The 26891-nt window shown below is 40.7% G+C and overlaps 1 protein-coding gene across 1 annotated transcript; it reads right to left on the minus strand.

Moving 5' to 3' along the window:
• Positions 1-460: 460 nt before the first annotated feature.
• On the minus strand, positions 461-22431 carry OPN3 (opsin 3). The gene is made up of 4 exons (XM_069851004.1): positions 22042-22431; positions 5800-6119; positions 4422-4673; positions 461-1498 (listed from the first exon to the last, which is right to left on the minus strand). Exons 1-4 carry the CDS (start codon positions 22376-22378, stop codon positions 1235-1237), a joined length of 1173 nt encoding a protein of 390 aa, XP_069707105.1. The 5' UTR covers positions 22379-22431; the 3' UTR covers positions 461-1234.
• Positions 22432-26891: the final 4460 nt, after the last annotated feature.

Genomic DNA, 26891 nt, shown 5'->3' on the forward strand with positions numbered 1-26891 from the left:
AAAATCCAATTCTCCCCTTTCACTGACTCTTTTTAACTGTTGCTTTGACTTGCATTATATTCTTCACTATGTAGCTCAGGGGCTCTACTGGGAAGCACCAAGAGAATCACTTCATTAATATACAGGGACAGCTTTCTGGGGACTTGTGATTTAACCATAACCTCAGTCATTGTTGACATTAATTTTCCCACCACCCAGCCTGCAAAGTACCAACTCAGACCAACTAAACTGCAGCCAACATCAAATGTTCCTCCTCCTTCCCTGATAACTCTGTGTGCTGGGAATGCTGGCAGTCCAAGTATCACAGGATAAGTGAAACTGGAAGGAGCCTCAGAAAATTTGTAGTCTAACTTGTTCCATTGCTTGGCTGTCCTCTAAGTGAAAAAGCTTTTCCTTATATCCCATCCAAATTTCTCTTGTTTCAGTTCATGCTCATTGTCTATGATCCTTCCACTATGAATTCCCCTGAAGACACTGGCTTTATCTCATTGGGAGGCTGCTATTAGGTTCCCCTGAAGATGTTTCATCTCCAGGCTGGTCAAGTACATCTCCCCAGCCTCTCCTCCCAGGTCAAGTACTACAACCCCTAACAATCTTGGGTGTCTCCACTTAATTCACCCCAGTTTTCAGATGCCTTTCTTGTACTGGGGTCCCAAAACTGGATGCAGTATCTAGATGCAGTCTAGGGCTGAGTCAAAGGCATAGTTACTTCAGACTACCATTTCTGGTTCTGTCAGCATAGCCTGGAATGTTGGTGCCCTTCCTTACTCCCAGGGCACACTGTAGGCTCATGACCTGCTCATTGAGCAACAGAATTCCACATCCTATTCCACAGAGCCGCATCCCAGGCAGACAGGGCTCAACTACTGAGCTATTGTTCTCCCTTCCCAAGCGGAGGACTTTGCACTTGCCCTTGCTGAACTTTGTAACGTTTCTGTTGGAACATTCCTCCAGCCTGACACAATTCTCCTAAATGGCAATCCTAACATATGCTTTAAGAAAATTCAGAGTAAAGACATTCATCAGAAATTCTGGCACAGTTGCAGAGTCTTCAGTAGTGTGATCAAACATGGACTGCCTGCAGAGCTTCAGATGCAGAATCCCTTCTGTATCTCTCAGCTTAGGAATATGATTTCCTTTGGCAATCCACAGGCACTGCCACTGAAACCAGTCTCCAAGAAAGGCAGTCTACTGTCTGAAGTCCATCTCATTCTTGAATCTCTCTAGCTCATTTCTACAATGGCTTTACTTGGATGGCATTTCCTTTTGTCCCATTTTGTTTACTGTTGTCATCTATTTGCTCAGTGTCATCACTAGTGATAATAAAAATTATAGAGGAAGAGCTGAAAGTCACTTTCTTCTTTGGCCTGTCCCCTGCTTTCTGAGACATAACTATTGGTCTTATTGGTCTGTCATTCCCTGTTGCTGGTGGCTCTTTCATGGCCCTTTGGAATTTCATCAGGCGAAAGCACACCAGTTGCAAAAGGCACCGTCGAAACTGCAAGACAGAATAAATAGAATGAAATTACAACTTCCTAAGCGTTCACCTCCTAAGTGTCCACGATCATATACAATCCAGTGAAAAAAAAGCAGTGCAGTAAATGACTCAAAATAACAGATATCTGTATATCTCTACATTGCTCTGAGTTAGTTTCAGGGCTATAACAAACATGGTAGCTTTTTAATGGGTACTTTTTTCTCTATGCCAAAAAGCTGAATAGCATCACCTAGCCAGGAGAGACAAATGCAGTTTTATATTCTACCAGCAGCAAGATCTGCAATAGACAATCTGCAAAGAACAAGAGGACTAGGCTCCAAAGTGTGCTCTAGATCTTGTACTCATGTTCAAAAATCACACATTTTATTTATTAGGGGAAGAATATTCTCAAAAACACGTCACAGGAGGATACAGAGGGAAGGAACAAGGGAAGGAAAGGGATATAAAGTATTGCTTTTTTCCTTTCAAGTAACTCCAGGGTCTGGAATTTTAACAAAAGCATTGAATGTCACAGATGTAAAATGAAATTTCAGAGGTTGATAACACACAACTAAAATGTTCCCATTGAATGTGGAAAGAAAAGAAGACTTTCAGCTAACTAGAAACCTCTTATGATGCAGGAAGTCTGTTCTACCCATAGACTAAATAATGCAAGGTTTTCAGTGAAAGCTTGCATCAGTATATAGAATGATAATTCCAACAGTAATGTTGTTTTAAATGTCCCAATTATGGTCTCCCCTTCACAAAGCAAAGCACACAGTTTTGGAGATTAAAGGATGCATTCATTCAGTAGTTCCATGTCTGCACACATCTAATGCTCAAATATGATCCCTTAGGGAAATTATCTGGTTTTACAAGAAATAAGTGGGCACCTTCCTGTTCCTTTAATAAACCATAACAAGACATTCCTGGAATGTATGAAAAGAACTTAAAAAAAAACCCCACCTAACCAAAAATCACTGCAACAAATGATGGGTAGGGGGAAACCACCCACCTTTTCTCTGAAAAGGAAGTATGACATCTTTCTGTACAGCCTTCCATTTAGCTGTGTTAAAGATTATTCTGTATTATGCTGCATGGCCATTGACTTGGTTTTGCAAGATCTCTGACATGCCAGTTTGGAACAAGCTTTGGTTACAGGAAATTAATCGTATTCAGACACATGGAAGGCACTAGCTTCTGTTGAAAAGGGGACCTAGAAAGCTACAAGATGATAAAGATAATCTGATCTAAGAATGGTCATGTGGAGGACTTGAAAATTTCAACGATAAGTGGTACCTCTGATTATCACAGAAGTGAAAAGGCACAAGCATATTAGAACAGGTCAGATGGAAGAAGGATACTATAAAGAACTGGTTTTAGGATTCCTTCTGGAAGCAAAATAACGAGAAGATGATTGGAAATGCTATCTTTTTGGTCCTAATCTGGAACAAGAGGAGACTGAGAAGTTCTCCACAATGTGTCTCCAATAAGTGCATTCAGCTGATTCATTCTTATCCTGGCAGTGACTTTACCAGCATTGTGTCTGGTACTAGTTTGATTTGCTCTGGGTATCAAAACCTACAAAATCTTTTTCAGATAAACTACGCTGCTTGACATCTAGGTATACGGTACCTAGAACTGGTATTATTCAGCTGTGTAGCCTTGAGTCAACCTGCTGTGAAATGAGCTGGGGGGGAAGAGCTGCAAGATACCCCACTGGAAGCCTCCTCCTTTCACTCAGAAACAGCATTTAAGCTCACCCTTGCCCTCAGTCCTGGTTCAAGTTGCACTGCAGCCTTTGCTTGGCTGCCCACCTAGCTGATCGGACCCACTGATTTGTCTTTGTCCCTGCAAAGTGCTGACTCACCCAGGCTGCTGCCTGGTAATTGTCAACCAGTGTAGGAAATCACAGAAAATTCCATCTCTATAATGAGCTAAAAGATAATGAAAATCCAGGAAAACCATTCTAGCAATCATTCATATTCTTTTACCCTTTGACAAGTGATTCTATAACACTCCAGGTATCTTAAAGTATATACAATATTGGTTTCAGAAGTTTATAATGTGCATGTCATACTTCCAGTTTGTATTCTGGGTTATAGTGAAGCTGTTTTAATGTCTAAATAAATTCATCAATACTGCTTAAATGCATTCAGCAGTTATCTTTGCAGTATTGGTGATTTACAGAAAGGTGTGTAGTTTTCTAGTTTCCACATATTTGACATGCCACTGATAACTCCAAATACTTCCTTTCTCTCTTTGCTCTGTGAAGTGTGGAAATTAGCTAGTTACCCACATTAAACCAGCCATCTATTTTTCATAATGAAGACTACAAAAGCAGACAAAAATAAAAGCTTGTTTCTCATAAACAAGCATGTTCTCTTAACATTTGTCTCCAAAAACATCTTACTGTTATCCACATGAGAATCTGGCTTTGAATACAATGAAGCTCTGGGAAATATTACTGGTGTAGTATTTGAAATACTATGCAGAGTTGTTTGATCTTTGTTTTGCCATAACATAAAAGTCAAAGGCAATTTTTTAGCCTAAAAAACAGATGCTGGATATTCTGAATTTTCTCTGATGGAGTTCTGTTGTGATAAGGGAGTGATTCAGATGAGGTTTTCTAGTCATAATCCATGTCATGGATAAAGTGTCAAAACTAGACACTTAAATGTTATCGCTCCTTCCCCTCCCTTTCTTGTCAGTACTCATGTGCGAATTCAGACATTTAAAAACCAGACTCTGATAAGGTGGTACGTAAAGCACTTTTTAAGCACTTTTTAAGTACTTTTAATTCTATTAGATCGTTACCATTTCATCTAGCTGTTCAATTTTTTTTAAATTTAAGCTTTAGAGACTAAAGTAAATCAGATCTAAACTCCACAACTGTGGTATTGTCTACTGATTATTTAAATAAGGAAATCTTTAATGTACCTACCTTTCTACTCATGAAAATATAGATGACTGGGTTATAAGCAGTGCTTGACTTGGCAAAGAAAGATGGGATGATGGCTACTGTTGGAGTTACAAGGTTGCTATAGCCATAAGTTACCAGGAGGGACACCACTGCATAGGGCATCCAACAAATAAGAAATGTGGAGATCATTAAGAAACACATTTTAGCCACTTTCTTTTCATATTTTAGAAGTTTGATCACTTGAAAAGTCTGGAAATCTTCCACACAGCGAAGCTGTAAGAGAAAAACATAAAACAGTAAAGCGAAACATCTCTAAATTTTACTTAAAATTGAATAGTTCTACGTTTATTTAAAAATAACTAATTCTCTAATTTAGTTTTAGGCACAGACACTATACACCTTATCTTGTGAACCACAAATTTTCTGGAAGCTTACATCACGCTTTCCAGACTTTTCTTGTGCATATTAAATGCAAAAATATAATCTGAGGAAAAACTGTATAACAAGTCTACTGGAAAACAACAAATCCACATACGTAAATAAACATGCTTCAGTTACCATTATAAGTAATTTAGAAAACTGACTTGCCCTCACCCACTGGCATAAGAAAATTCAGTTTATATTTAATGGTCTTTTGTCTGACTATTTAGACAATCCTGTAGCTTTGTGTCATTAGCAATCTTTAGAGAGAAGAAAATTTCATAAATACATTTCTCTTTACAGATCTGCCACTTGGCTTTTTATCCTAAAATTATGAATTCTCTACTTAAGGCAGAATACTAGGCAGCAGTTTGCTAGTGTTATCTGAGCAAGTCATAAAATGAGAAAAAGATGGGGCATACATGTGAGCATTCCCTATAATAGTTATCAGTTATGCCAATACTGTTGATAACAGACTTGAACAAGTCCAGACTAATTACCCACAGAATATGAAACATCAACACTTTCTGACACTAAAGATCAGGACTGAATTAAAATGGGTTGCCTTAACATGGAAAACTGTTTTAACAGGGCTTAATCTTCACTTGTGAGAGTTTCACAGAGTTATCTTAAGAGCAGTGAGGAGAAAAGAGAGTTCTTCGATCAGGAGACCTCCAAACAGAGTTTATTTTTCCCATTTTTCAAGAGAGTATCTGATGTGGATAAGTAAGCATGAGCAGTTCCCTAGCCTGCCTCCCAGTAAAACTACACACAAACAGATCCTGGTAGGTCTAGGTTGGTTTTTCTCCTTCCCTACATACTTTCTAGTGGTGGCTGACATGCATGAACATTAAACATTTGAAAGTTTGAATAGGAAGCAAGAGTGAAAATTTAGGCTCTGATCTAAGCTTAATATAAGGTATCAACATTTGTCACTGAAAATATTATATTAAAAGAAGCCTTATTTGAATTAACTTACCATTCTTACCGCATATAGAATATGGCCATAGCAATAGGCCATGATCCCAACAGGTACTACTAGACATCCAAGGAAAAAAAGGAGTACAAAAGAGGTATCATTGGGGTCTTTTGACTTCCAGTCCACTGAGCAGCCTAATCCATGAATTTCCAGTGTGTATCTGTTCCACCCCAAAAGAGGTGCTCCAGTCCAAGCTAATGAGTAGAGCCAGATGTATGTGATAGCCCGCCAAGACCAAGAAAAGTCAATCACTTTTGCATGGACTACTCGAATGTAGCGTTCATAGGCAAGAGCAGTGAGAGTCATAATTGAAACAATTCCTGTAAGAAAAATAAAGAAAAACAATTAAATCATTCACAAATGTTGCAAATTGGACTGAAGTCTTCTCGATATTTCCTTTGCTAGCAAGTTACCTCAAAATTAACTAGCTGACATTATGAATCTAACACCAATAAGGTTTTTGGGTGACATGCCATTGCTCACTAACTACTAACTCAAAACAAGTATCACTAACTTCAGAACTACTCCAAGTAGGGTGCTGGCATCTGACCCACAATGTACAATGGCCAAGAAGTAGGATGAGAAAAAAAAAGCTAATACTTTTTCCTAAACACTACTTTATTAAGTGAGAAATCATGCTCCAAGAGGGCGTTTGTGGTGGTGGTGTTGGCAATCATTGCGGTGGTGTTTGTCATTGTTAGGGCTTGGGGAGTGGAAGGGTATGCTTGTTTAAGAAAAAACTATCAAATGAAAATGAGCTAATTAGTACAAAATCTGTTAGAAATCCAGGGAATTCAGAGTTGAGACTGAAGATGAAGAAAGCCTTCAACAACTGAAAATATAGATATGTACATTTAATGTGAGCAAAATGACTGAGAAAAATCAAACTTTTTTTCAAGTTGTCCTGGAAGTCTTTGCATTCCAAAGAACAACATGGAAAACAGGATCCTTTCATATCATGCTGCTATCATGAAAATATCACAGTGTTCATTTCAATTATTTGCACGCTCTCTTCCTTTTCTCAACCCCACTTCACACTATTAACGTATTATGACAGAAATCACAGATTATTTTCAGCTCTCGGTATTACCACATCCAGACATTTTCATAATTTAATGAAGTCAAGGCAATTCTGCCTTGGTTAGGATATAAGGATTTTTGTTTCAGTGGTCTGTGAAATGTAATGATCAAAACAAAAATTGCCCATCAGCTGTGTTTCAGTCACCTGAAATCCTGCCAACTCAGTCATCAAGCTTATATACACAGCCTCTTAAACAACAAAAGGGTGTATTTCACAGCACCCTGTGAGGTTATACAAATATCTGTCTAAATTTGTGTACATTTCACCTAATATGAAGCACAAGTATTTTGTCATGCATATACACAGCATTTCATTTCTTCAAGTACCTATCTGTTTGTCATAATATGCATTCACATATCTGTGAGAACGTTAAACATGCAGATATCCCTGTCAACGAGAGAATTACCATTACATCCAGCAGAAACCTTCAAAGGATATCACAGCTATCCGATATTACTTTGAAAAAAAGGATAAACGTTTAGGAAAGACAAATTAACAACAGCACACACAAGCACCAGCAAAAAGCAATACATAGCCTCTGTATCAAGGCATTCAACAGTAAAACCAGCATATTATTAACCTCACAGCAGGTTATGCTTTTAGACCTCTAAGAAAGTTGCTCTATCATGCAAGTATTAGAGGATCTCTTTTTACAGGTGATGAGTTTAGAAAGCTTTCTTGATTAACAGGAAGAATTTCCTAATCTAAGGGAAAATATGCCACATTATTGTCATGGCTCTCTTCAAAAGAAAATAATGATTTTTTTTTCTTTTAAAATGTACATTTTTTGCTCGTGTTATCTTTAAATTTTCATCACAAAGAGAAGTAGATACTGTTGGACATGCAGAGGCAAGGCACACTTCTTTCACAGTTAGCGTTGCATAGTTTTGTGTGCTTTTTTCTTATGTAAGTCATTGCTGGAGAATTTTACTTTTATGGCTTGAAGGAGAAATTGGACTAGAAAATGTGGATTAGAGGGTTTCCAAGAGACTTAAGGCTTGTTTGTTTGTTTGTTTGGTTGGTTGGTTGTTCTCTTTTTAAAATGGAGTTGATAGGAAGTTCTTCATGCCCTTTTTCAGGACTGAAATAATATACTGAAGAATGTGGATCTAAGCAAAATCTTAGCAGGAATTAGAAAATAATTATGGAATTATATAGGTACTATTCTACACTTATATGCGCTTATATGAGCTCAGGTGTACTCTTTATACAATCAAATTCAGTCTACTTCCTGAACGGAAGGTAATGCAAGAAGTTCCCCTCCCATTTTATCATGCCCAAAGATTAGGAAATACAAAATTTTACCTGATAGTAATTAAAACCCTCTACAGACATGTTTGTAGGGGAAAGTTCACATCGATCAGCTGTAGGCTTAGTTGGCTTATATAGTGCACTGAGGATCTGTGATCAGTGGAAAGAAAAAGCAGCTTCTCAGGACAGCGAGTCAAAATTCCCAAATTAACCTCTTCCTTTTTACCACATTCTTTTTTCCTGTGATGGTATTCAGTGACTAATGTCCCTGTGTATATTTACCCATCAATTTTCATACATCAGTATTGAATTCTGGCCATGAGAAAGCAATCAAGAGCACACATGCTTGGTTGAATGTGCAGGTGTTCCGAAGCAATAATTTACTAAGTCTTTGGCATTCCTAAGAAAGTCACCAGAAGCTCAGTATCTCTAAAAACTGGTATGTGGTACTTGCACACAGATTTCTGAACAGCTTTAGCTCAGCCTGAAACCAATACTCTTTAAAGGGATACTTGATTTTTCTACCTGAACCATAAAAGGGGCCCTGGCCAGCCCATTCGGCAGTATGTACTGAAATGCAAATCTCTGTTCTGTTGGTATTCACTAAGTGTCTGGTAGCAGTCAGGCACGAGGCAAGAAATGCAGGTCACAGCATATTACAGTAAATTCCTCTCTGATTCAGAATTTCTACTGTAACAAGGTCATACCTGTAAGAATAGAGGTGGAAGTAGTTAACTGTAGAAGCAGAAAGTTTGGAAACAAAATGCCTTTTCAAGATAAGACAAAATTTAGGGAATTTTGTCAAAAACAAAGCCCTTGTGTGCTGTGGAGCCATGGCTGCGTGTTTATTTGTGGTAGATGACATACAGAAGTCACAGAATCATTTAGTTTGGAAAAGACCTTTAAGACCATCAAGTCCCACCGTAAACCTAACACTGCGAAGTCCACCACTAAACCATGTCTCTAAGTGCCACATCTACACATCTTCTAAATGCCTCCAGGGATGGTGACTAAACCACTTCCCTGGACACCGTGTTCAAAGTACAAGAATATTGAGATCTGCCCTAATTTTAAAATGTGCATAAGAAAGTTAAAAATAACTAGGGCAAAAAACACATGCTGTTTAAGAGACATTTGTTCTTTTAAGTTTTGTTACTTCTACAGCGGGCTATGTGATGGAGTAACTCATAGGAAAAAATAAAATTCAGTGTATTCAGCAAGTAGAAGCTATCTTATGAGTGTGCGTCACATGTAAGTAAACATGTTTTTAAATGGGTAGGTAGGCACATTTTAACTGTCGAATGAGGGATTAACAAACTACTTTTACTGCATGAGCAGAATTGAACTACAGGTAGCATCTCTCAGCATTCAGACATAGCTGAGTGGAACAGAAATAGCCAAAGGAACAACTTCTGAGCAGTTTCATCAGCATTTCAGAAGCTATTTAACTCACAGGACTAAGATCACAATCTCCCCTCCTTTAATGCTACAAAAATAGTATGAAAAAAGGTGTATGAAATACACTATACTCCCACAGAATGAAAATAACTTTGTAGAGCTGTAGATTTGATTGCCCATGTTTTTAATATAGAAATTCTGTAGAGTAACTCTTACATTAAATAACCATTACTCCATAATAATCTAGTATTTGCTCTGTTTTTTGAGAACCCTCTCCAAATAGTTGACATTAATCCCAGGCCCTGGGGACAAAAAAGCAGGTTGATACAAGCAGACCCACCATCAGTGAAGGAAGAGTTGGTATATGAACTGTTAAAGGAGTTTGACCCCTACAAATAGATAAGCCCTGACTTTATTCACCCAAGGGTTTGAAAACAGCTGGTTGACACCATTGTGAGGCTGCTCTCTATAATCTCTGAGTACAGTGCAGGCAAGGGCAAGACTAGAACAGAAAACAATTTGAATTTCCACCCCCTGCTGTTATGCACCCTTTCCATTCTGTATCAATATGCAACCAAAGCACATTTGTTATTTATAACAAAAACTTTGAGAAAGAAGCAGCACAGATTAGCTCATGGGACTAGAATAGCCTCTTGGATAGACCATTAGAGTACAAAGTGACTTTCCTATGTGTGAATACTCTGCAGCAATGGCTGGAAACCTTATATGTCATTTGAGTTTTCCAGCTACTGGGAATTTCAACTATTCTGTTGCCACAAAGCATGCACGCAAAGTCCATTATGAAACTGCAAAGCCATAAAAGCAGCAAATGCTCAAGGGTTTCATACAGCTCTTAAGTAGCAAGAGCTGGAATTTGCCTGCCACCTCCACATGTGATGGTATGGACTAATAGCACAGTACTGAAAATCTTGAAGAATGCTGTGTGCCACAGTCAGTGTTGAACATGCATTTTGATATTCTGCAGGATTTTTCCATATGCTAATAGCACTGTCAAATTCCAAACAAATTCTACACAAGACAAAATTAAAAGAAAAATAAAAACTTATGGTTACTTAGATCTTATTTGTGTAATTACCTATAACTCTGCCGTACTGATCCCAAGGGTGGAAAATTTCCTCTTAAATGAGGAAACCATAACTAAATAAGAAGTGCTGAAGAGAAAATTTACACATTTTGGTAGGTGAGATTAATTCAATTAGAGATTAGCTCTGATGTCAAGGGATGATTTCAAGCAGCATTCGTGATACATTCAACATCCTAGAGTGTACTGCTGTAACTTTATAGCTCTTGGTTATGATTAACAGATAAAAGAGTTGCATCTACTTTGGGGATTATTTTAAATTAGTTACTTTTTTCCCCATGGTAATCTCGGATTATATTAAATATGTTCTATTAACCTATTAATGCCATTAATAGCAAACAATTATGACGTCTGAAGATGCAGCTACACAGTAATTGTTAAATCTACATACTAAGTCATAGCTTTCATGAAGTAAACCAGAGCTTTTCACAAGCGCTATCTAGATGCAGAATTCAAAAGATTCAGTAAGAAGTCATTCATTTTGAAGTCCCTTGCAAATGGATTTAAGGGCATATTTCTTGAATGGCCTGCTTCTAATATATCCGTGCCCCAGTAGACTTATTTGCAAAGGTCTAGAAGTCAATCTTTAATAAGAATTTCTGTCTTTAAAGAAAAGAGTTCCTGAATCAATAACAAATATCAAATAAGCTTGCAATGTACATGCTTACTAGTTTGCCCTTGAAGCCAAAACTGTTATATCAAAATAACTCCTATAAAAACTAACCCTCTAGCTTGATATGTTTTGTTCTGCAAGATAATTAGCAGAAGAGTAAAAGTGATTTCAGATACACAGTTTAAGCTTGAAACAAATCTATGAAAATTCACCTTTGTGTCATAGTTTCATTAGAAGTAGTGCATATGTGCTGCTTGTTCAGATTTTTCTCCGTGAATGTCAATGAAGCTACAGAGAAGGCTGAGTGAAGTTTATTATGGTTCACTGCAAAGAGTTCACAAGTGAATCTTGAAGTCTTCATTCAAGCAAAATTCATATTAAACATTAATGGACTCTTTATACATAAGGACATCATCCATTATTCACATTGGATTTTAACCAAAGCTCTCAGAATTATTTCACTCAAAAATCTTCCTTTACTATATTAGTCTGCACTTCCACATCTTTCAATCATCTTTCCACTGTTGGTGATTTTTTGTTTTTAAACAACGTTTTATCCTAAAGCTTATTTGGAACCTAATAGGTCACTTATGTCCAGTTCATAGTTCTGTATCTTTGTGCAATATCAACACTTAATGCTTATGTCAGGAAGGATGGAGGGAATGGTTAGATGATTAGAGCTAAGGGGTTTAAATGCAGGATTGTGTACAAAGCAATCAAAAGCATTGGTCATTTGTGGTTCGGATAAACCTGTTAAATCCATCTCAGTAAGACGTACATCTGAAATATGACGCATTTGGTGGATCTGATGGGATATCTGTACAGAGCATTAAAGATTCTCTGCTCTTTCTGTGGCCATTAGGTCTTCCTAGCACAACCTATATTTGAAAACAACTAGGGATAGTATACACCTGTAGCAACCTTGATTTTCAAACAATATGCAAGCCTCTATAACGATCATAACTTAGTCTGAGTGATAGATTCATAATTAAATTAGATGATAAAATATTCTCTTCTCTACTCACTGAACTTCTAGGCAAACTTGAGCAGTAATGCTATAGTGTTAATTTCTCTGCTTCCAGCCATCGTTCCATATTCAGATCAAAAATTACAAAGAAATTTTAAAGGTTGCTTCTGCTGTAAAAAACAATCAATTCACCATGCTAACCTGAGTTACCTAATTACTTCAGAAGTAAAAACCAGCTTTAAATTTGTATAAGCAAATGGAATTCCACACTACAGACGAGTGTCTAAAACAGCTAGTTAACAACAGTGAAAAATATAACCTTATTGTTATGGATTTCATGGAGCAAAATACAGATTTCCCCTCTTCCTCCTCAGTATGGATTAATTCTTAATGTTGATTTCTCCATGTTAAATCTAGCTGTGATGTCAAGTTTCAAATCAATGCCAGAACTTTAACACTAAGGAACTGGAGTAAGTGTTCTTTAACTATTTGTATGCTAAATAAAGCACAGAGGCTGGGAAGCATGTACCTGGCAACTATATGGTAACTATTCGTAGTATTGTTGGTATCATGCTATAAAATGAAGCCATTTATACATTCCACATGCTGTGAGGTTGAGAGTCTCTGTGGGAGGAGGAGATGGTGGTTGTGTGTTTGTCTTCGATGTTATCTCATGATGAATGGCTGCATGCATCTGTTATTTAGCTTTATTCTTCAGAGACTTCAGGGTCTCTTTCCTATCTGACAATCTAGTAAGGATTATCTCCTAGCAAGGCTAGGTCCTGGGTGTTTCACATAAGCAGATGGAGTATCCTTCAGGTATGTAACACATCTGGCCTAATGCCACAATTCCCTCACGGCACTGAGCTCAAAGTTTCTGAGTGGAGCCATACCCTTGCAGAGCAGTAGGAGCTGACTCCCAAAAGTTTTAGCTGGTACGGCAGGAATAAAAAGAGGAACCCTACACATATTGTTACCTAAAGTAGAAGCAGACATACACAAATTTCATGTAAGTAGAATATTTGCCACTTTCTCAAAGATTCTTCTAAGTCTGTTTTCAGAGCCATCCCTGTCATATCTCCCTGTTTACACACATAAGCTTGCCTCATCCTCTATATTCCTCCACCTTTAGTATTTCTTCTTCAACCACGCTGCCTGTGAGCACATTTTTTTCATATCACACGTTTGGATGAGAAAGGAGCATGGCAGCTGGTGGTTTTCTTCTTTACATGCTCAGAAATCAGACGGAGAGGCAAATCTATGGCTGTAAAGGATTTTGAGCCACAACTACCATTAAAGAAGTGAGAATACAGCCAATTCACCCAGGGATAATGAAACCTGAAGTAACTAACACATGTGCCAATTGAGATATGTCAGTACTCCTACACTTTCTAGTGTAGTCACTTTCTAGTGCCAGTCCTCTCAACAAACTGGCCTATTACCACCCCTGAGGAGTAACAATTAATTTGTTCTATCAAGCCTTTATATGTTAAAAGAGGATCCCATCTTCCATTCTCTCTCTCCTCTCCCTCCTGCCCCTTCCCCCAAACCTTGATTTTGGGTCAGCTCTGGCTGGCTTGTAAATAGCAGGTTACAATGCCTGTTGTAGCCACAGAATCTACTAGTATTACTTGAGTTAATTCAAATCCTGGCAGAGATTTGACAAAAGAACACAGATGCAAGGCTTTTTGTACTGTCCTCACAGAAATGAATTGCTGTGCTTTGCATAATGCCACACTTTGGTGGCAGTTCTCACCTGGAAGAACCTTGCCTTTTATAGATCAATATGTATTCACATCATTTATGTTCTTGTGTTCCTTCCAATTACTTCATATATAATTTATACATGTGCATGATTCCATTTTCCATGTATGAGTCAGTTCTTGCAGCCTAGCACAGAGGAAAGTACGGAATTTCACTTCCCTTCTCCTGTTTTGGGCAGCTTTTCTGGAAATTATTGAGATTTCATTTTGAGTGAGTTGCATGTTTTAATATGATGAAATATATGCTGATTAAAAAAAAAATCTGATACAGAAAGCCATTATGGTTATTGTTTGGATATTAACCCCTACAATGAGAACCTGTACTTTTCTTCAAACAAAGGAGAGGCAAATATAGGAATTCATTACTTTAACGCTTAGCAAAAACTATGCAAACCAATATTTAGTTTTTACCTGAAACAAATTTTGTCACACTTAAAGCTTCTTGAGGTAGAATCACAGAATCACAGAATCTCTTGGTTGGAAAAGATCTTTGAGATCATTGAGTCCAACCATAACTGTCCACTACTAAACCACATCCCTGAACACTTCATCTACCCATCTTTTAAATACTTCCAGGGATGGTTACTCAACCACTTCTCTGGGCAGCCTGTTCCAGTGCCAAATAACCCTTTCAGTGAAGAAATTTTTCCTGATGTCTAATCTGAACCTCCCCCTGTTCAACTTGAGGCCATTCACTCTTGTCCTAGCACCTATCACTTGAAAAAGGGACTAGCACCCACCTCTCTACAACCTCTTTTCAGGTAGCTGTAGAGAGTGATAAGGTCTCCCCTCAGGCTCCTCTTCTCTAGGCTAAACAACCTCAGCTTCCTCAGCCGCTCCTCATAACACTTGTTCTTCAGTACCTTCTTCAGCTTCATTACCCTTCTCTGGACATGCTCCAGGAGCTCAGTGTCTTTCTTGTAGTGAGGGGCCCAAAACTGAACACAGTATTCAAGGTGCAGTCTCACCAATGCTGAGCACAGGGGCACAATCACTTCCCTGGTCCTGCTGGCCAAAATGTTTCTGATACAGGCTAGGATACCATTGGCCTTCTTGGCCACCTGATCACACTGCTGGCTTATATTCACTCAGCTGTCAACCAACACCTCCAGGTCCTTCTCTGCCAGGCAGCTTTCCGGCCGCTCTTCCCCAAGCCCGTAGTGCTGCATGGGGCTCTAGTTTTGTCCCAAGTCCAGGACTCTGCATTTGGCCCTGTTGAACCTCATCCCACTGGTCTCAGCCCATCGATCCAGCCTTTCCAGATCCCTCTGTAAAGCCTCCCTACCCCTGAGCAGATGAACACTTCTTCCCAGCTTAGTGTCATTTACTAAAAGTTCTCAATCCCTTCATCCAGATCATTGATAAAGTTATTGAATACAAATGGAACCAGTACTGAGCCCTAGGGAACATCACCTGTGACCAGTCTCCAACAGGATTTAACTCCATTTACTGCCACACTTTGGGCCTGGCCATCCAGCCAGTTTTTTATCCAGCAGAGGATATACCAGGCCAATGGCAGCCAGTTCCTCAAGCAGAATACTATGAGAAACAGTGTCAAAGCCTTTACTAAAGGCCAGGTACACTACATCCACAGCATTTCCCTTATACATTATGCAGGTAACCTTATCATAGAAGGAGATTAGATTGGTTTGGCAGGATCTGCCTTTCATAAACCCATGTTGACTGGCCTAATTACCTGGTTGTCTTGTGTGTGCTGTGTGATAGCATTCAAGGTGATCTGCTCCATGACCTTCCCCGTCACCAAGGTCAGACTGATAGGCCTGTAGTTCCCCATATCCTCCCTCTCACCCCTCTTGTAAATGGGCATATTTGTCACCCTCCAGTCAAGTGGAACTTCCCTAGTCAGCCAGGACTGCTGGTATGTGATGGAAAGGGGCTTGGTGAGCACCTCCACCGGCTCCCTTGATACCCGTCAGTGGATCCCATCAGGTCCTGTAGACTTGTGAATGTCTAATTGGCTGAGCAAGTCTCTAACCATTTCCTCTTGAATCATGGCAGCTTTGTTCTGCTCTCCTTGTCTTCTGACTCAAGAGGCTGAGTACCCAGAAAACACCTTATCTTACTATTAAAGTCTGAGGCAAAGAAAGCATTAAGTACCTCAGCCTTATCCTCACCTTTTGTCACTATTTTTCTCCCTGCATTCAGTAAGGGGTGGAGATTCTACTTGGCCCTCCTTTCGTTGTTGATAAATTTGTAGAAACATTTTTTATTATCTCTTACAGAACTGGCCAATTGAAGTTCTAGTTGGGCTCTAGCCCTTCTATTTTCTCTCTACATGATCTCATTCCTTCCTTGCTGTCCTCCTGAGGTGCCTGTCCCTTCTTCCAAAGCTCACATACTTTCCTCTTTTTTCAGAGATCCACCCAAAGCTCTCTGCTCAGCCAAGCTCGTTTTCTTCCCCATTGGCTAATTTTTTTGGCACATGGGGATGGCCTGCTCTTGCACTGCCAAGATTTCCTTGAAATGATTGAAATCTGTGTAGTTCGATTAAAGACTAAGGCCCGAGACTCCTGACAGCTGATTTACTCTGCTAGCAAATCAGTCTTCCTAATAATTTTTGAAAGACTTGACTGCTCAGTGCTTACAGATGATGCTTGTCTGATCTATAGATTTTCATCTTGGACAATATTTCTATCTGTAAGTACTGATTATAAACATAAACAACAAACACTCTTTGTATTTATGAAATACAGATGCTAGTTTTAGCTTCAATTTAAGCCTGGGCAACTGCCCTGTGAATGAGGTCATCCACATTTAGGTCAAATGTAGCAAAAGAAAAATGTCTTCTTGTTTACGGCACTAGTATGCAATTTCAATGTTGCAACTTGCTCTTCTCCAGTAGCCAGACTCTCAGAATCAGAGAGAAATAATGAGATATTCCTTGTTGTTCGGTGGGGGTTTTTTGAAAGAAAAATCTCATTTTTGCCATTTTTTATTGTTTTCCTACTGAAATACTGCATTTGGTATAGATTCCATTGTGTCTCATGAGTGATATTTATTTCCTCTGTACTCTGGGTTTTTCCGGGAGTCATATTAGTCTGGGTACATTATTAAATATTTCAAGCTGCACAATATAAGTTATAACAGAGAACACTGCAAAACACATCTGAACTGCAGTTTATTGTCCTACATAAAGTCAGAATACAAACATCCTAACCCATATTTAGAACAAAAAAAATTGCAGTGCCTTCAGAACAGAAGCAATTCCTCTTCACCTTCTTCACATTTGAAAAGCCAGACAGCAGCAATTTAGTAGAAACAACTTCTTGTCCACGGCAAGACATGGGTCTGTAAAACTATGGAGGTTTGTGTTACAAAAGATCTAACCAGTCTATTTGAATTCAGGGATTAGATGTTACAATATGTTTTAGGTGACAGCTATGTATCACTCCTAACTTTTCAATAAATTTTAGCATCCAGTCAAATCTAGGTAGTTGAAAATCACTTCACAGTAGGCTTCAAGTAGATAAAATACACACCTCTCCTATAAAACTCCAGTGGAATTAATCACCTTTTCCATATTCAATCCTGCAAGTGATTAATTTACTTCAAAATAAAATTGCTAAAGCTGAAAGCATGCTGTTTGAGTCTCCAGCTGTCTGTAACATAAGATCCTAAAACTGTCTGCTGAGTAACCATAGACAATGCTTTTAGTGAGATTAAATCAGTGCATATAACATACATTGGTAATGCAAGATGGTGACACAGGGCATCATTCCTTCAGTGTGCAGAGAAGGGCCTTAGACAAAGTAGCTAACAACTGTATACAAATAAATAATTTTGCTTTGTTTTAAAATAGGCTGTAACCGAAGCCAGGTCCACAGGACAATCTTATCAATTTATCTCTACTTCAGTATTCTCTGTGTGTGTGTATGTGAAGTGGGACGGGAGAAAATCAGCTTGCCTTAAAAAATAAAATAATCTCAGCTGTGCAGTCTGCAGCTTTTCACAAGAATGTTGTTTGCAAAACAGTTTACAAATTTTCCCATCCTCCAGTTCATACTACTGGAAGGCAGCATGCACCTGGATCTCAACATTTACTTCATAGCTCATCAAGGTCTAGCTGCTCTATACCATTGGTAACTTGTCTAGAAGGGTGATAATACTTTCAATCAATTTGACCTTAAAAGCTGTCAGTGTTTATTTACCCTCTCAAGAACAGTCTACAGTTAGGAAAGACAGAGGTCGCTACATGATTTTGGTTCCAGTTCCTCAAGACAATTCCTATGTTTTTTCATTCCTTTCTTCCCTTTCAGAATTAAACATACCAGAAAATGTTAGAACATTACTGATGGTTTATTTGTCATCACGTGTAGCTGAAAAGATTTATGCTTGAGAGGTACATATGAATGTTCCACATGATCAGACTAGCTTATTTCTGAACCTTCAGGGCCTGTTCCTGTGTATGGAAGACATTAAAGCAGACATTCACTACCTGGAGTGATGCAAAATCCTCTTGCGCACATCAAGTTTTGAAATAGACACTGTCAATTAAAAAAAATCTTGTTTGGTTGTGGGTTTTTTTTTCAAAAAACCAGCTTTAATAGTGTGTCCCAAATTTGTTTACAGTCAAGGAAACCTCTCATTTATAGTTCAACAAATGCAGGACAGCTTACACCAAGTATTGGGGCTTAGAGGCTGTTCTGCCAAGAAACAAACAAACAAAAAGGAAAAAAAAATTGGAAACAAAACAAAAGAAACAAAAAAAAAAAACCAAAAAACCAACAAAAAAACCCAACCAAATCAACAACAAACTACATAAGGATTTTCTTATTTGAACTTAATATTTGGACCTGAAGGGCTGGTACAGAAAGCTCACATAGCAACATCCAAATTCATAATCAAAAATGTAATTGCTTAACTCTGAATAAACAGGTTGTGCTCAGCTAATGCACAATGAGCTGGACTGGGTCCAACCCCAGCACACATCCACAGTGGTAAAGTAACCTCACAGTATCTGCTATGATTTAATAGACTCCATACCCATAGCATCGTAACTACTACTACTTTATTCTAGAAATGTCTTCATTTGGTCTCTCTGATTTACCAAGCAACTGTAAACTGCAAAGCTATAACTACTCTGCTTCGTTAAAAATAACTAAACTTTTAAAAGTAGACAATTCTGTATGCCTTCTGATCAATGAATATGCTTTCTAGTCCCGAAAGTTCTTCAGGGGAGGGGGGCCGGTGGAGCGTTATGCTTTAAGAAGCACTGCTAAATAATACACATAAGACTTCCATTACATTACCTCCCCCATCACCACCACCCCAAGATAACTGCAGAGTTGGGCTTTTATATACATAAGAAGTATATTTATAAATATAATATCTGGCTACTCTGAATGAAACCTTCAATCAGTATCTTTACCACCATCAGGGAAAAAGCAAACATGACAAAAACCTTCAAATTACTGCTCTCTTCATAGACATATTACAAAACTAAAATAGAAGTTGTGGTGGCAATAGTCCAGATGGGAAACAACGTTATGCTACTTACAGAGCATCAATTTTTTACCTCAGTATTGACATGCCCCTGCTGTCCTACTCAGTTACGTGGGGAACCACTTACCTTCACAAACAGAAAAGGACAATCTTCCTATTTCCAGCTGAGAATATGAAAACAATACTATGTACAAAAGGAAAGCTTGAGATCAGACATAACTTTATTAGGTTAGCATCAAATTAGAATAACTAACTTAAATACTTTCTATTACTTTACATAGCAGCTGAACAAAGTAAATTTAGGCATCAAATATTCCTGATCATTAACTTGTACATTTACTCTCCACTTCCACATGAGCAACTACACAAAAGGACACACTTTTCTAATACATCATTAAAAAAACTAAAATCTTCCCACTGAAATACACTATGGGAGATTAAAATAATGTGACCAAGCACAGAAGGATGTAATTTTGCAGACCACTGATACGACCTTGACTACTCTGTAGATAAACTCCTGTATTTGCCTACATTTCTTTGTGAACAAATTTATTTAATAAAGGAATACAGGAAAGTATCAACACTGAGTACATTTGTAGTGACAAATTATGTAGCACACCCCTAAAAAGACCCTATAATAAAAGAAATTAGAAAATCACACATGATCAAGTAATTTGTTTGCCAATTTACATCTTATTTTTTCTATGTGTTCTACCTTTGGAAGATGGTAAGATATTATTATAGTCTGGTCTTTAACATTAACCCTACCGTGTCATTTTTTGACCCTATGGAAAATGCCTTCATAAAAAAAAAACCCAGTAAGTATAATATATAAAAGAGAAAGATGGGAACAAACCCATACTTCACTTCTCCTGAGTATGCTTAATGTTCAGCTGCTTGGCAGATGCTTGAGTTTCTCAAGTATTTGATCTGGCTGACTGATGTAGCCAGCCTTATGTTAGATTCTCTACAAATTTTCTTGAAAATGCTAGCAAACAAATGTCTGAGGGCTGTGCATCACAGAAATTATCCAATACTAAACCTTGTGCAAACGGCTAATAACATCCTGTGTCTACCACAGCTTCCAAGATGTAATATTTTTGCTGCACTATGCAGCAGCAGTCAAATCAACCATGAGCAACCATGCACCTTTGTCCCAGCAATCCACCACTGGCACGCTATGGTGGCATGTAAAACAAAGATTATGCAGGAAAGCTACAGAGCTTACTAAAGACTTTGATTTGCCTTATCAGATTCCCTTTTCAGTGCATACACATTGCCTGCGTGCACCATGACCCGCCTCTAATTTATAGACCTGTGATAGAAAAGAGAATTTAAGGTGAGCTTTAGATTTGGTTACTGATTACCCTTACTTACTTTTGCCATTAGAAAAACAATCCTGTTCTTTAGCAGCATCCTTTGTCAGTGAAAACAAAGCCATATGCCTTTTAAAAGACTCCACTTACATAGGTGGACTGCAACCTATTTGTCTGCAGACTTCTGTAAAGGGTATGAATGAATTTCATAGAATCATAGAATCGTAGAATAACCAGGTTGGAAGAGACCCACCGGATCATGGAGTCCAACCATTTCTATCAAGCACTAAACCATGCCCCTTAGCACCTCATCCACCCGTGCCTTAAACACCTCCAGGGAAGGTGAATCAACCACCTCCCTGGGCAGCCTGTTCCAGTGCCCAATGACTCTTTCTGTGAAAAATTTTTTCCTAATGTCCAGCCTAAATCTTCCCTGGAGGAGCTTGAGGCCATTCCCTCTCATCCTGTCCCCTGTCCCTTGGGAGAAGAGGCCAGCACCCTCCTCTCCACAACCTCCTTTCAGGTAGTTGTAGAGAACAATGAGGTCTCCCCTCAGCCTCCTCTTCTCCAGGCTAAACAACCCCAGCTCTCTCAGCCGCTCCTCATAAGACTTGTTCTCACGAAAGCAAATAGTTTTTTTCAGGAAAAGCAAATAGTAGAGACCTTACAGTTTCTGAAAATGCAAATAGCAGACACACTTCTGCTAAAAAAAAAAAAAAAAATTAAAAAATCCCATTTCACAGCAATCGGTGGTTTCCCAAATACCAGCTGTGACATACTCAGGACTGAAAGACAGCACCTCAGTCTCAGGTATGGATAAAGAAACCCGAGGCGCTGCCACACGCTGGGTCGCTGTGCGGGAAGCCAAAGCTGGACAGAGGGGAGGCTGCACCCCGCGGCCGCAGGACCCAGCCACGATCCCAGCCGCTTCCCCGAGGGGGAACACTGCTGAGCCGACACCAGACCGGGATGCGCTCCTTACCGCAGCTTTCCCTCCTGTAAAACCCGATCTTTTACTCTCGCGAAGCCCGCGCGTCCCTCGGTCACCTCGGAGACCCCTTTTAAAAACGCCGCCGCCTTTTCCCGTAAGAAAATCCTGGGACGAAGCCGAGGAGGAGGGAGGGAGGCGACGGCAGGGGCGCGATGGCCGGGGACGAGCCGGGAAGGGGAGCGTCGCAGCCGCAGGGGGGGCCCAGGGGAAAGCAGGCGAGGGGAGAGAAGGCAGCTGAGAGGAGGGACCCGGCCACACAGGGAGGGGACGTGAGGCCACCGCGGCCCCGTCACCCACCGAAGAGGCTGTTGCTGAAGCCGTCCCAGACGCAGCCGGCGGCGTCCCACACCCAGCGGCTCCGCAGGCAGGACATGAAGGTGAGGCTGACGCCGAAGACGGACACCAGCAGGTCGCTGAGGCTGATGTTGACGAGGAAGAGGTTGGTGGGCGTGCGGAGCCGCTTGAACTTGTAGTAGAGCACCAGCACCAGCAAGTTGTTGCACAAGCCCAGCACGCCGATGGTGGCGACGAGCAGGGCCAGCAGCTCGTAGGTGCCGGCGCTGAACAGGGGCTTCTCGCCCGGCTCCTCCCGCTCCGCGCGGCTCCCCGGGCCCGTGCCGTTCCCCCAGGGCATGGCTGCCCGCTCGCAGCCCGCCCGGGGCACGGCCAAGCCTCCCACCCCGCCGCCAGCCCCGTCGCGGGCGGTGAATGCGGGAGGAGGAGGAGGAGCCCCCACCGCCTGCCCGCCCTCGGGCGGCTCCGACCCTGCCCAAGCCAGGCGGTCCCGGCGGCGTGACCGGAGCCGGTCACAAGTGGTGTCCCCACGGCTCGTCCAGCCCTGTTCAATGTCTTTATCAATGGCCTGGATGAAGGCATTGGGTGCACCCTTAGCAGGTTTGCCGATGACACTAAGCTGCGCGGAAGTGTGGATCTGCTGGAGCTCAGGGAGGCTCCAAAGGGATCTGAACAGGCTGGACCGCTGGGCAGAGTCCAGTGGCATGGAGTTCAACCAGGCCAAATGCCGGGTCACGCACTTGGGGCACAACAACCCTATGCAGTGCTACAGACTGGGAGAAGATTGGCTGGAAAGCTACCTGGAGGAGAAAGACCTGGGGGTGTTGGTTGAACATGAGCCAGCAGTGTGCCCAGGTGGCCAAGAAGGCCAATGGCATCTTGGCTTGTATCAGAAACGGTGTGACCAGCAGGTCCAGGGAGGTTATTCTTCCTCTGTACTCAGCACTGGTGAGACTTCACCTCAATTATTGTGTTCAGTTCTGGGCCCCTCACCACAAGAAGGATGTTGAGGCCTTGAAGCGAGTCCAGAGAAGAGCAACAAAGGTGCTGAAGGGGTTGGAGAACAAGTGTTATGAGGAGTGGCTGAGAGAGCTGGGGTTGTTTAGCCTGGAGAAGAGGAGGCTGAAAGGAGATTGTAGAAAGGAGGGTGCTGGTCTCTTCTCCCAGGTGACAGGTGATAGGCCAAGCGGGGAATGGCCTCAAGCTCTGCCAGGGGAGGTTCAGACTTGATATCAGAAATCAATTTTTCACAGAAAGGGTCATTGGGCACTGGCAGAGGCTGCCCAGGGAAGTAGTTGAGTAACCATCCCTAGACATATTTAAAAGATGGGTGGATGACGTACTTAAGGATATGGGTTAGTGGCAGATAGGTATGGTTGGACTCAGTAATCTCAGAGGTCTTTTCCAGCCTGGTGATTCTACAATTCTATGATTCTGACTGCTACGCAACACCTGTGCAGGTGCTGCATGACTCCTTCTTCTCAATGAATACCTCACCTCACCCTCTCACAGTGAGCAGCCTGGTCATGGTCAGGATGTGGTTATCTTCTCCTCTGCCTTAAACCCTGGTCTGCATTTTGGCTTGGTATGGCTGCCTTCAGCAGCGCTTTCCTCTGGGGAATGGCATTTAGGCAGACCTCGAGGCTCTGTGCCCTGCTCGAGAAAGAGGTAGAAAGTGTTGAACTGACATTTATCCTTCTCCAGATGTCCTGCAAATGAAAACTCATATTATGGTGACTGTTTATCCTAAGGCGCTTCCCTCACAGTGCTCAGAGGTGGCTCTTGCAGTTGCATCCTCACATAATGACTGGCAGCATCATGGCCCAGGCAAACTTGTACAAATGAACACCTTTTGGCAGCCACAGATAAAGTAAGATGCTAAAGTTCACACTTTGAAGTCACCTGTTTTCATACCTTTTTCTCCAGGGTGCATTGTGTGAAAAGGGTACTGGAGTGCCCAGCCTGCCTGTGTGCAGCTCTCTCTGGTTTTAGTCAGGGTGTTGTTCTGACCCCCAGCTGTGCTAGGTCAGCTGTACTGTCTCTAAAACCAACCTGTCCCTGATTGTATCACAGCGATTTTCACTCAGCATGGCTTTGCGTCAACAACACCTTGCCTGACAGACCATCAGGCTTCCTCACAGAAGACCTCTAGTTTGCTTTACTAGTTGACCCACACATGTGCTGGTGTGTGACAGCCTTCACAAGGGCCCAAATAAAAATTTCAGCTTAGATCTATTCTTAGTTCAGGTGGAAAAAAAATCAAATACATCAGCTGTGGAAGCAACAGAATTTTCATGGAAATGTGGCTTGGCAAACAATTCCTTGGGTTTTTCCTTTTCTTATACACATAGTGGTATTAAAAGGATGAGACTGAGAGTGTGATTCCTTGTGGACTGAGACTGAAAGCATGGTCTAAAGCTCAACTTTGCTTCTTTCTTTGCCTTAGACATCCAGGAAGTACCCTCTTCCTTCAACTGGGCAAGTCAAAAGAGACCTAGGCATGAGATGACAGCTTGTGGATCTGGGAAATACCCCGTCTTTCGACTGGGAAACTTGATAGCTCGTGGTTCCGGGATGTGACTCCCCCTCCCTTCTCTCTTCCTCGACCTTATTCTGCTCATCCTCTCTCCTTCTTACAAGTGTTACCACTATAGACAGTGTGGATCTGGGTTTTGGATTTGAGTTCTGTGAGAAATGTTTGAGTCATGGGGTGGAATGTAAAGCCTGACTTTGCTTCTTTCTTTGCCTTAAACATTTTGTCTGAAGGCTGCCCATATGTGCGTTGGGTTTGTGGTGCCAGCAGTGAATATTGGAGGCAGACCTCCACAAGGATGGAGCTTGGGTTATCACCCGAGGGCATCGTCTGTGGTGCTGGGTTCAGTGGAGGGGAGGTGCAGGAGTAAGCAAGCACTGCTATCCCTCACCCGGCTGAGCTCAAGGTCCAGAGCTGGCTGCTGGGGTAGGTGATTCAGTGGTGGGCACTGCTCCTCCCCATCTTCCTCCACCCGGCAGACTGCCCAGGCTGGACCCTCCTGAAAGACACATGGCAGGAAAACTTGCAGGGAACCACATGGGGGGCTCTCCCTACCCCACTCTCTCTCCTCTCTCACGCTGTCTCGATTGTCACTTCGATTGGACCAGCCTGGACCATGCGGCCTGGAAGAGGCTGCTGCTGCAACCACATGTTCCCCAAGAACTGCCACTGAACATTGATGTGTCAATTTCTTTCCTTTTCTCTCTCTCTCGCTTTCTGTCTGTCTGCCTCCCATTGCTTTACGATGTGCATACGTCTGGGGGAAATTAATGGTACACCTCAATGAGACAACATCTCTGTCATCTGCCTTTAAAGGAAAATCTTAAATTGTGCACATTTTTCACCCCTGCAAAATAAAAGGAGCAAAAAGCTGGTAAGGAGAAACAGAGGTAAATGTAATTTAGTGAGTAGTACATGTTAGACAACATACTATCCATTGGCAGATTCCAATATATACTCAGGGTTTCCAAGTAGTTTTTCACTGCAACACCTGTTAAAAATACTCCCTCTAGATGTCTTTTAGATTTGTAGAAAATAAGAGAAAGAGAACCCATAAATTATATTTTACAAAGATTCTATCTCAGAATTCCTGATTTGGGATTTTTCATAGCAAAATTAAGTAGATGCATAAGTCTCCAGTCTTTTCAATGCTCAGTTTGATAGTGGTCACATTATAAATAATGTCAAATTGCTAATATTATTCAAGAGATCTTGAATACTTCATGAGCAGTTTTCCATTTGTCTTCCATGCAGTGTCACTATTCATACGAGGCACAGCAAGATGAAATGCTGTATTATTGTATCATCAGGTTATAGGCAAAGCTGGGAATAGAACACTGACTCCTAATACTAGTCCATCACCAGTTTCAACTAGTACAGTCTAGAACCAGTGCAGCTATGGTTTTGATAAACTAATTAATTCATTAACCAATCATTTTCTAACTTTTCATGCAATTAAAAAGTCAAAACATTTAAGAAACCCAGGTATCTGCTTTGCAATGCTTCATGTTTAGCGCAGACCCTGTTCATCAAACGTGTGTTTATTAATTGAAATGCTGCAAAAAGGATTTTATTTTTACAGTTGCATGAAAGAAGAAGCAACAACCCAATACTGTAATTGTACATGTGTGGCTAACTGGAAGTGTATCTCAACTCAAAGTGCTAAATGTATATGTAGTTGAGCTCATGGTATTAAAAATGTGAAACAAGAAGGTGGAATACAAAGTCCCCAGTACTGTACAACAAAAACACTTCAAGAACCTTCCTAGGACTTCCTACATCAGTTCTGCAGCAGTCCTTTTAATGTGTTGTCTCTTGCGCACAATTTACATGGGCTGGAAGAATGCATTCGTGTAAATTTTCAGGTGTCCAACATGTATATTTGTAGATATATGCTTACACGTGCACCAGAAAAACCTTAAAAGCCAGCTATGGAAATAATAATTCACAACTGGAAAATCTGCAGATGTCTGGAACTGTCTTCAAGGGTTCCCGCCTTTGCTGCATTTAGTAATTTGAAATGTTTCATGACATCAGGGCATCAAGTGTCACTGACATGTTAGAGCCGAGAAATCTGAAGCAGAGTAGATAAAGGGACAAAGTCTCTGCTACTTTCTAACTTTGTGTAGAAATGCAAACCACAAACCATAACTATACTATCAATAATGTCATGACCTTTGCAGTGAAATCATTGTGATGATTGTGGGGTGGAAGAAGAGTGTTTTAAAGCATTTAAGAGTCCTATTTGATTTCCCATTTGTTCATTCACTTTCACAGTGTTTTCACTCATTTTCTCTCTTCCCTTCTTCATCTTATGCCA

This window comes from Phaenicophaeus curvirostris, chromosome 2 (genome assembly GCF_032191515.1).
Source record: "Phaenicophaeus curvirostris isolate KB17595 chromosome 2, BPBGC_Pcur_1.0, whole genome shotgun sequence".
NCBI classification, from domain to species: domain Eukaryota; kingdom Metazoa; phylum Chordata; class Aves; order Cuculiformes; family Cuculidae; genus Phaenicophaeus; species Phaenicophaeus curvirostris.